General features: G+C 47.1%; 1 protein-coding gene and 1 long non-coding RNA gene across 4 annotated transcripts; one reads left to right on the plus strand and one right to left on the minus strand.

Annotated features, from left to right (window-relative positions):
* Positions 1–855: 855 nt before the first annotated feature.
* Positions 856–4,481, minus strand: cldn12 (claudin 12). Of its 3 annotated transcripts, none has more exons than XM_023988600.2 (3): positions 4,360–4,481; positions 3,139–3,394; positions 856–2,975 (listed from the first exon to the last, which is right to left on the minus strand). In XM_023988600.2, the coding sequence occupies exons 2-3, from the start codon at positions 3,355–3,357 to the stop codon at positions 2,178–2,180; spliced, it is 1,017 nt and encodes a 338-aa protein (XP_023844368.1). In that variant the 5' UTR covers positions 3,358–3,394; positions 4,360–4,481; the 3' UTR covers positions 856–2,177. The 3 variants fall into 3 exon arrangements, with proteins under 3 accessions (XP_023844368.1, XP_023844366.1, XP_023844367.1); XM_023988598.2 differs by having other exon boundaries at positions 3,139–3,399; positions 4,360–4,480; XM_023988599.2 differs by having other exon boundaries at positions 3,139–3,399; positions 4,093–4,374.
* Positions 4,482–4,553: 72 nt separating this feature from the next.
* Positions 4,554–5,924, plus strand: LOC111964758 (uncharacterized). The gene is made up of 3 exons (XR_002877436.2): positions 4,554–4,758; positions 5,073–5,149; positions 5,849–5,924. It is a non-coding gene; the product is annotated as an uncharacterized lncRNA (long non-coding RNA).
* Positions 5,925–11,448: the final 5,524 nt, after the last annotated feature.

Below are 11,448 nucleotides of genomic sequence, written 5' to 3' on the forward strand. Positions count from 1 at the left end.
TTAGCAACTCATTGGGTGAGTTACAGGGACCCATCCAGCCTTATCAGTGCAGATCAAGGCGAGGATACATATGGGATGTCCTGCTGGGAAGCCAAGTGAACAGACCTTACAGCCCATTAATCACTACTCTGACTGATCAATAAAGTGCCAAAGTGGAGCAATAACCAGCTGACACAGCACTAACCCTGAGGACCGGAAACAACCTATTACCCTGCTGCTTGTAATCCAATCTGCCTGCCAGATARACCCAGCTCCATCTCAACCAGCCCTCTCTGTCTCTCAGCCTTTTGGCTGAACAGTTTCACCCAGTTCAAATCACAGCACACCAGGCTAAATGACTCCAACTAATACATTCACTCAGAATCACTGCAAACAGGTGACTAATTTTAGTGTGGCCTTTCTCTGGCCCTGTTAATYATGTTAAGTACTTAGTAACGGTAAATACATCTCTGGTGGTACTGTGACASCAGTATTAGTCATCGTCGGCCGTGGCGAGGAACACAGTTTAATTAGATAAAAAWTTTATTGAGAAAAAGGTCTGGTGAACAAAGATATTTTCCATWGAGATAAGGACATTAGACTGTACATGCAGTACTGCAACAGAGAGAGCATGTCGGATACGTTACGGCTGATTTAAAGGGTATTTAAGATTAAGTCAACACACGAGTTAGAGGACAGTTTGGTCAAAACTRGTGTTTAGGAATAGAATGCAACATAAWTCACAGAATCYTCTTCCTCTAGATTGTAGAATCATAAGAAGACCAGTGCATTCAGTCAGTGTTCTACCATTTTAGAACCAGCACAGCCAATGTGATGTTACAGTGTAGTGAACCTCCCCCCTTCATGTGAAATCAATGACAGTTTATTTAACCTTTATTTAACTAGGCAAGTCAGTTAAGAACACAYTCTTATTTACAATGACGGCCTACCCCGGACAATGCTGGGCCAATTGTGCGCCGCCCTATGGGACTCCCGATCATGGAGCTACAGCCTGGAATCAAACCAGGGTCTGTAGTGACACCTCTAGCACTGAGATGCAGTGCCTTAGACCGCTGCACCACTCGGGAGCCCAGTAGTGGATGAATGAAGCGGAAGCAAGAGTAGCTCTACGTTTGCTTACACAGCTCAGTGTAGACTTACAGTTTGACAAAAAGAACAGGCGACAGATGATGGCAGTGTACCTAAAATAAGATGTTCATTTTGACGTTGCTTTGGTCTGAGTAGCAGACAGAGCCACAGAGCAGTATGTGTTCTGGTTCAATCATCTCTCCAGGCACCTTAACGAAGGAGACACGTCAACAACTACCTTCCTGATATAGCACTTTCTGACATCTGCTGATGTAAAAAAGGCTTTATACATTTGATTGATATACGGTGRCATCATGATATGTGAATTAGATACAAAATGATCTAATTTATGTCTACATATAAAAAGTCATGGCCTTAGAGCCACTGCTGTACTGTTGATGGGTAAATAGGATGAGAGTCATTTGGACATTCCCATGTCATCTCACAGCATATTATATCTCCAACACCCAAAATCAGCATGTGTATGAAACTAGCAGAACAAAAGAAACAGTAACATGTTACAGTATTCTCAGTATTAGTACAACAAACACAGAATAACTAAGCAATGTTCTGAACAAGGCACAGCAGTAGTATTTCTTCACAGACCAACAATATGAACAACACACATTAAAACAACAGGCACAACAAAGACATCACAGTCAGTTAGTGTCACTCCCTTTAACCTCACTACATCAAGTTACCTCATGGTTAAAGTACAGTTTAGTTCATTTCTTAGCAGTTGAAATATTAGTGAACACAATATACACAGTGTAGAAATGCTATGAGGTTTCAAGCAGATTTACATTAAGAAGAGATGTACAAATAGGTGCGATTAGAAAATATTGTTTTCAATCAAAATGTAACAGTGAATTCAGACTTCATTATGGGGCATCTCTGGTGTCCTTTCACCAGATGTGGAGCCTGCATACTAAACGGTGTCTAACCGTGCAGTGCTGCTTCGTTGAGTGACGCAGAGTTGTATTTCTAGTGCAGACTGACCAACAGTCATATCCTTCATTTATATTGCACTGACAGTACACACCCTTTACAGGAGACAGGACAGCTAAATGGAACCAGGACTCAGTGTTCTTGCAGCAGCCCTCACTCCCTCAGAGGCCTTGTGTTAGAACAGGGATGTCTATCTCTATGCCAGACATGCGTGAGCGTGTGGAGTAGCGGTGGCCTACGTAGCTGGGGGCGTAGCCCACCTGAGAGGGGGCATAACTCTGGGACGGGGCATAGCTGTAAGCCTGGTTCTGCCCCACCTCTGACCCATACCCATCTGGGGCTGACATCTGGGACATATAGACCTGCTGGGCCAGTGGGGCTAYGCTCTGAGGGTAGCCCTGGGAGGGAGCGTAGGGCTGGGCATCCATCACAGTGGGGACRTACCCCTGTGGAGGGAAGGTCTGAGGGGGTCCGTAGACGGGGGAGGGGGGGTACCCGTTGGCTGTGAGGGGCTGGGTGGAGAGGGAGTTAGGGAGTGTGGGTAGAGGCAGCCAGAAGGGAGAGGGTAGCTTCTTACACATGCAGTACCACATGAACATCAGCAGGGCGGCGAGCATGAGGCCACCGGAACAGCCGATGGCCACGTAGACCGCGAACCCGTCTGAGAAGATGCGGTCGTACTTGATGTTCATCTCTTTGGTCCGGAACAGGAACCACACGGAGGGCGCCAGGGCGATAGCACCGCCCAGGAACAGGAACATCCCGGCCACTAGGTGGCAGCCTGCGCTGTTGACCAGACAGCGGGTACTCTTGATGTCTGTCTCAGCCTTATCAGAGCAGCAGCAGGTCTTAGACATGCCTGCCATACACAGCACCAGGGCCAGGGAGCCAAACAGTAGCCCAGTCGGCAGGCAGAACTGGAGCAGTCTCAGGTCCAACTGGTCCACTTTAGAATACCACTGTGGGGAGAAGGAATAAATGAGAAATGATTTATGCAAATCTCAAATGGCACCATGTTTCCTGTATAGTGCACTACTCTAGAGCCCTATGTGGCAGTGCACCATATGGGGGGAATATGGGATGCTGTATGTCCTTATGATTGTGCGATCATCAGACCCGTACCTCTGAGTCGTAGTAGTAGCAGCCAGAGTAGCCATCTTGTTTCACACACTTGGCCCACAGGCCGTCATAGACGCTGATGTTCTTGGCGTTTTTGTTGAAGGTGACAAGTCGTGTCACTCGCCACTGTGGGATCAGCGCCGCCACAGCGATGCCGCCCACGCAGATGAAGGCGATGATGAAGGAGAAGGCATTGGTGGCGTGGATGTCCCGRCACGACATAGCCGCCGCAGACAGGAGGTGATGTCAACAGGACTTCCTGTTCTTTTGGATAAAGAGAGAAAGGGAAAACGAGGGAGATCAGTACTCAGTCAGATGAACTGGTCATCCAGATTTAGAGGCCTGTTTAGCTCTGAATATAAATATGTGACAGAGCATTTCCTATTCTGCATGGCAGGGAGACCTTTCTGCTTGACAACAATCCACAGCATTACTGTACTCTTGAAAACAGCATCAAAGTTTACKCCACTGAGGGAGGTGACCCAGCTACAGGCAAACCCCTTATATGTTCCTATTCACTAACACAGTTGACCTAGAATCTGCATGYGACTKAAAACAATGCTCTCATTTCATTGGAACTCAGACACTTACAAACTAAGCCTATTAGGCAAGTACTGTAGTACTACTCCACAACAGGGRCTGTCCAGAAAAACAATGGACAATAGACTGGACTACCCTTTACTACCGTTGACAATGGTTGTTGCACCGTAATGCYTCTCAATGCAGTAAACTCAATTGTCTCAAAGTAGAACCCGTTATTTACCAATGTGTAACTGACTCACTATGTTTACAGCGCTGCAATATAACGTTAACTTACTGTGTGGATGTTCTACTGAGCAGACTGGCATAACATGACAGRCACGTAATAAGAATTCAGTAGTGAATGTGTGTAGTCAGTGCGCAGCTAGCTTAATTAGCTAGCTATCATTCAATTAGCTAGCTAGCCTACTAACTTACTTTAGTTGTTCTCCCCGTATGCTTGTGAAGTTGTGGATATGTAATTTAGCTGTGATGTCTTCTACATGCAGTTGTTCAAACAATGTTKATACAAGCTAGCAATCATTAACCAGCTGACTAGCTAGCTAACGTTAGCTAATAATAAGTTAACGTTAGCTAGAAACCTGTTGCGCCCTCGTTTGTCGAAAAAATGGGACTAGCTAGCTAAACGCTAGAGCTCACAGAAGCTCAACTGACTCTATGAAAAAGAGAGGTCGAACTTCATACCTTTGATTTTTGTAACGTTAACGCGTTTATTAGGGAGAAATCGCAGCCATTCCAAATTGTTGTTGAGTTTTTCAGTTCCAAGGAGCGGTTTCCCGTCCGTAGCGCACTCGCTTCTTACGCGTCCCCGTGGTTGGCAAGAGAATGTGACGTCACCCGCGCGTTCATATTCACATTGTACTGGCCTTGGTCTGTGTGGTTGATGATGACAGACAGCGCACTTTATTCAATTTATATGAATATACATGGTTGGATGATTAAAAAATATATATACACAAAAGAGAGAAAATAATGAATAATGACCCTCCACCTTTCTTTCTAATGTCTTGCAGGGTGATGTCCAGATYCACATGATCTATAAATCAGCAGGAGAAGAGGCAGCAGCTTACKTCCTTCCKAATGGTAAGGTATCTGCTGTAAGAGTTATGAGGGGTTGATTAAATTAACGAACTATTGGAAAACTGATAAATGAAAWWAATATTGCAAAACTGATAGTTTTGGCCACACWATCTGATTGGTTACCAYAAGTTGCAGCTGAACCAATATCCAGTATCAGAGCCTTAGGCCTATAGAAACACATAAGCCTGAGTAAACATAATATAGAACTGCATAGCTTGGTTACTGTTAGATGTGGAGAATGTTATAGTGAATGTTATAACCCTATACGCTAACAAACAATAATACACTAACCCTCCTTTGTTTTTGTTTTTCCCCAGTTGACCTCCCAGAGCCTCCTTTCCCCAGCCCTCCATTTCCTGGGTCAAAGGTCRTCCACAGGAGGAAGAAGAGACAGGTGAGTGAGAACTGTGGAATGCCCCAGGTTTTCCTCCTACTATCCTTATGGTCACAGTTATGGATGAGTCATAATTGACTGTAACTGGGGAAGGAATGCTGAGAAAGGATTCATCTTGAGCTCAGTCGTGTGTGTGGTGTGTGTGTGTGGACTATATAATCGTGCATGCTTATGTGTGTCTGTATGAGTGTGTTGGAGATAATTAAATAGTGCTCTGCGTGTTCTTCGCGTTGTTGACTTTGCATTCTGTATGTTAATTCACTGAGGTAGAAATGAAGGTGATTTCCTTGTCACCTCTCTCATTCTCTTCTTATAAAATATTCACCATGTGAATGAAGGTTGTTCTCTGTGGCTCCTCATCCTCCACTGCCTGCAGACAGACAAACTGGTGTGGATGTGTCTGCATCTCTCCCTCTCTCCCTCTCTCTCTCTCTCGCTCTCTCTCTGTTCTCTTGCTTTTTTTTCTCTCTTTCTCCCCTGAGAGCTATATAGACAGGGGTTACAGGAAAGCACAGACAGACCAGATGCGGTTGAAACATTCCATCATCCCAGCATCATTCTTCCTGTTTCTATGATGGGTTTWRGTGGAAACAGTCATCATACAAATATAATGTTTTTACAGTAAGAGAGAGAGAGWKTTWWWRTGYGTTTGTGTTAGATCCATTGAAGCTTACAGTCTGCTCTGTGTTGCTCTCGTAGGCCCCGCGGGTTGGAGGCAGTGTGGCCGAGGAGACCAAGTACATCGAGCTGATGGTGATCAATGACATTCGAATGTGAGACGACGAGCTCACGTACCTGATATGCTCAGCCCTCTTCATGCTCTCCATCGAGTTGTGTAGTCGATGAGCATCATTTATCTCACACATGACGTCTACCACCATCACTAAGTACTCGCGCTCTACCTCACGAGAGTAATAAGGACCTAGACATCTCCTCTCTCCATCTCTACTCCCTCCCCTCTCCCCTCTCTCTCTCCTACTGCTCTCATTCGTCTCTCTCTACTGAACTCTCACTAACACCGCCCTTCTCCACTCACAACACAAAAGCCAGTGAGCGTCACTGCTCACATCGCTTGATCCGCCCACTGAATCTCACTCACTCGCATACGATACTGATAGTCGAAATCTGGCCTCGCACTTCTACACGTCGAAGCTAACATAACGTCCTTACCCACCTAAGAGACAGATCAGCTATTCGATGAATATATAAAGAATAGTTCAGCGGCAACACCTTTCTCCCATTTGTGTATATCTCTAGTAATCCCATGACTCCTCATAAGTCACATGGGTTATGGTTCGTCGCCTAGAATTCTGGTGCTCTTCAAACATGCGAGTGTGCGTTCAGGACGGCAGTCTAGCTACCGTAAGGAACACCTATGCGGTGACTGAAGCTCGAAGAGATTGGAAATCGTGATTGGTATGAACATTTCAAAACAGAAATCGTACCAACAGCAAGCTGGCCGAGAATTCCCTCGAGTTGCCATGGTCCCGTTTCTTTCAGAAACTTGAGCTAGTACATCCAATACATGTTTCCTCAACAGAACACTACCCGTTCTCTGATACTTAATGCATCCTATAATGCACTTGTGAACGCTGTAGAACACAACTTACTAATGAACGAAGCTCCCATTGTCTACGAAACAGAACAGCTACTTAGTCTGTGTTGAAAGCTTAGAATAACTAGGCATGGAATCCGAGAATGGGTTATGTTGAATTTGTTGTTGCACTCTTTGAGAGCATTCTTATGGTGATGACAGTAAACCAACTGATGCATGCTATTTAGGTGGGCAAGAGAAATGGTGCTGAGTGTTTGTAAATATGATATGTTTTTTTTTTAAAGAAGTACAGAACGTGTAAGAGCGTGCCTAGCTCCAGCTGTGTACCAGTGAATTGTTGAGTTATAAACTGGAATGTTCGTCTCGGTCGTATAGCGATGGATCATCTTATAATTCCACACAACCACTGTAGCAGACATGGACCATGCGCCATGATAAAAAACCAATTGACAGACGGAGAACCCGCAGTTTGAGAGGCCCGCTTAGGGCTAGTGGTACACCAGTCCCTCTACCCATCTCGTTATGATGAACTGCGGCAAGTGTACTTTATGATGCACCTGCACATCTCAGCTCCACGCAGTACGTCTGCGCCATATCTGAGACGCAAGCCTGATAGAGGAGAAGGGAGCAAAACGAAAAACGGAATCGGTAGCGCCATCCCTTCGTAAACTGGAGGAGAACGGCAAGTGCCATCAATCCTCTCGCTATTCTCCCTCTCCAGTCGTGCTGTCATCATGAGGAACTAGCGGCTGCCGTGACCGAATTTGTATGTTTTTTATTTCAGTTTTGGTGTTTCTTAGGGCGTGAATCACGGTGCAAGTCTTTACAGTGTTTTTTTCCTTTCCTCCCTCCCCTCAACCGTCTCCATTGTTTATCTGGGCAGTCAAACAGGTTGTTTAATAGATTTTCATCCTATTCAGGCAAACAGTGTTCTCTCACTGTACCACTCGTCCCACTTGTGTCCTTTGAAGAGACTATTAGCCTCTGTTGATTCTGTCTGGCCACGGAGCAGTGTTCTCATAAGCTGCTCAGATTAGAATCACAAACACTACCGTTATTTGTTGTTATCCCCCAGACATAAGTCTGTTGGAATGGATGTCGCTTTTAGATCTGTCAGCTTTCAAAGTCATTTAGGTCATTTAAGTGTTGTAGGAAATTGTTTTGATGTCAGTCAATTCTCAAGAGACAGACAGCACCGTATTTCCTGCAGCTGTTCTGTTGGCGGATGTTTGGTGTTCTGATGTCACCCTCCCTTCCCAGATCTTCAAGGAGCAGCTCAACACCCGCATCGTGCTGGTTGCCATGGAGACGTGGGCGGCTGACAACCGGTTCAACATCGACGACGACCCCATGGTGACCTTGGAGGGAGTTCATGAAGTACAGACGAGACTTCATCAAGGAGAAGTGTGACTCCGTGCATCTTTTCTCGAAGCCTGTCTGTCTCTGTTTGGGGGGGGGAGAGGGGGTGTATGGGTTCTGTCTGTCTCTGTGTGGAGAGGGGGTGTGTATGGGTTCTGTCTGTCTCTGTTTGGGTGGGGAGAGGGGTGGTAGGGGTTCTGTCTGTCTCTGTTTGGGGGGGGAGAGGGGTGGTATGGGTTCTGTCTGTCTCTGTGGAGTGGGGGAGAGGGGGTGGTATGGGTTCTGTCTGTCTCTGTGGAGTGGGGGGGGGGGGTGGTAGGGTTCTGTCTGTCTCTGTGGAGTGGGGAGAGGGTGGTATGGGTTCTGTCTGTCTCTGTGGGTGGGGAGAGGGGGTGTATGGTTCTGTCTGTCTCTGTGGGTGGGGGAGAGGGGGTGGTATGGGTTCTGTCTGTCTCTTGTGGGGTGGGGAGAGAGGTGGTAGGGGGTCTGTCTGTCTCTGTTTGGTGGGAGAGGGGTGGTATGGGTTCTGTTCTGTCTGTGGGGTGGGGAGAGGGGTGGTATGGGTTCTGTCTGTCTCTGTGGGTGGGGGAGAGGGGGTGGTATGGGTTCTGTCTGTCTCTGTTGGAGTGGGGAGAGGGGGTGTAGGTTCTGTCTGTCTCTGTGGTGGGGGAGAAGGGTGGTAGGGGTTCTGTCTGTCTCTGTGTGGGGTGGGGAGAGAAGGTGGTATGGTCTGTCTGTCTCTGTGGGTGGGGGAGAGGGGGTGGTATGGGTTCTGTCTGTCTCTGTGGGGGTGGGAGGAGGGGTGGTATGGGTTCTGTCTGTCTCTGTGTGGGTGGGGAGAGAAGGTGGTATGGTCTGTCTGTCTCTGTGTGGGGTGGGGAAGAGAGAGGTGGTATGGTTCTGTCTGTCTCTGTGTGGGTGGGGAGAGAGGGGGTGTTGGGTTCTTCTGTCTGTCTCTGTGGAGTGGGGGGGGAGAGGGGTGTATGGTTCTGTCTGTCTCTGTGTGGTGGGGAGAGAAGTGTGTATGGGTTCTGTCTGTCTCTTTGTGTGGTGGGAGAGAGGGTGTAGGAGGTTCTGTCTGTCTCTGGTGGGTGGTAGGGGTTCTGTCTGTCTCTGTGTGGGGTGGGGAGAGAAGGTGGTATGGGTTCTGTCTGTCTCTGTGTGGGGTGGGGGAGAGGGGTGGTATGGGTTCTGTCTGTCTCTGTGTGGGGTGGGGAGAGGGTGGATGGGTTCTGTCTGTCCTGTGGGTGGGGAGAGAGGGTGGTAGGGTTCTGTCTGTCTCTGTGTGGGGTGGGGAGAGAGGTGGTATGGGTTCTGTCTGTCTCTGTGGGGGTGGGGGGGGGAGAGGTGGTATTGGGTTTTGTCTGTCTCTGTGTGGGTGGGGAGAGGGTGGTATGGGTTCTGTCTGTCTCTGTGTGGTGGGGGAGAGAAGGTTGGTATGGGTTCTGTCTGTCTCTGTGTGGCTGTGGGGAGAGGGTGGTATGGTTCTGTCTGTCTCCTGTGTGGGTAGGAAGAGGGTGGTTGGGTTCTGTCTGTCTTCTGTGTGGGGTGGGGAGAGAGGTGTATGGGTTCTGTCTGTCTCGTTGTGGGGTGGGGGAGAGGGTGTAGGTAGGTTCGTCTGTCTCTGTGTGGGGTGGGGGAGAGTGGTTATGGGTTCTGTCTGTCTCTGAAGTGTGTGTGGGGGTGTGTTTGGGCGGGGGGGGGGGGTTCTGATGCTTTAGTCATTCAAACCCATGCTTCCTGTCAGACTGATTTGAAGACTGTCAAAGCCCCAAATGAAAACGTTAACATTGGCTGTTGGTGACATCTTATTTGACGGGACAAAAAAGTCTGGAACCCAGGTTATAGAGATTTAATCACTTCCTCTCTTTTTACCAGAGGGAACCGGTTCCATAGCAGCTGGGGAGAGCTTCCTATATGGAGGAGTCTGTTCTCTAACTAAGGGGAGGAGTCAACGAGGAGCCCGCTTCAGGTTAAAAAATGGACCACGATCAGCATCTCTTTTAAGCACAATTTAAGAACTTACTCTCTCTCTCTCTGTTCTCTCCTCTTTCTTTCTTTTCTCCTCCCTTCCTCTGTCAGTATGGCAAGACAGATGAAGATGGCCATAACCCTGGCCAGTCTCTGACAAAACATTGGCATCTTTTCTGACAAGAAAGGATCCTCAACGGTACAATCCTGTACCTACACGTACACACACACACAGACAACACACACACACACACACACACACACAACACACACACACACACACACAACACACACACACACACACACTCACAGGCCACACACACACTGGCTACCACACACACTGGCCAACACACACCAACACTGGCCAACAAAGAGACATGTATGTTGTGTGTTCCACAGGCGAGTGCAAGTGTTGATGACCGTTGGTCTGGCTGCATCATGTTGTGTATGGATGTATGTTGGTTATAGTTATCTAAAAGTACTTGTTTTCCAACAACCCGTCACACACTGCCACGGCAACAACCCCATCTCCCGCGGCAATGCCGACATTCCAAACATGTTTCCCTCTGTGCATCTCTGTGTCGCCTGTGATGTCAAGTAGTGTTAGTGACAACCCTCTTCTCTAAGAGACTATCTGACCATGTTAGAAAGGATGAGAAGTACTGCACTTTTAACCACTAACCCTAACTCACATAACCTTACCCCTAACTCTCACCCTAAACCTAACCCTCAACCTTAAACAACCTAACCCTGAACCTAACCTTAACTCGACTAAGAACTAATATCTGATATACTTATTCATCAGTTCTGATATAATGCCACCTTTTGTCCATCTTAGCCTGGCCAGAAAGTGACTACCCAGAAAAACTAGTCAGTCTGACTTAGTTGGACATTTAGACAGGGGAAATCATCTGAATTAGGACAAAATAATACATTCACAGTATTATCTTGTTTAGTGTTGACTCTGGGTTAACAAGTCTGGACATTAGAAAATACTTTTTAGACTGCGTTGTAGTTCAGGAAAATTGTTCCAACTAGACTGGCAGTAGAGACTGTTGTTTATCCAGACATCATAACTTCAGGCACTGGACTGGGATTCATATTAGTAATACTATCTGTGATGATTGTCATGTTCCTGAACTGCCACGTGAGTTTCACCAATCCACATTCTATATCGAATAATATGTTATACCTCTCTCGGTAACTGTGGAGTTCTTTATGTGCCTGTCAGCCAAATGGTCACCGTTCATTGTTATTTCTGTGTGTACACGCTTGCTGCTTTGCAGCTTGTGTGGGTTGAGTGTATCTATATGGATGCAACTGTGTGTGAGCGCTTTGTGTGTTAGTATGGAGGATGTGGTTTCTTACCCCCTCTTTGAATTACCTCTTGCGTTCCCCTCCAATCTCGCCAAAT

Source organism: Salvelinus sp. IW2-2015, linkage group LG6.1, assembly GCF_002910315.2.
Source record: "Salvelinus sp. IW2-2015 linkage group LG6.1, ASM291031v2, whole genome shotgun sequence".
In the NCBI taxonomy this organism is placed as follows: Eukaryota; Metazoa; Chordata; class Actinopteri; order Salmoniformes; family Salmonidae; genus Salvelinus; species Salvelinus sp. IW2-2015.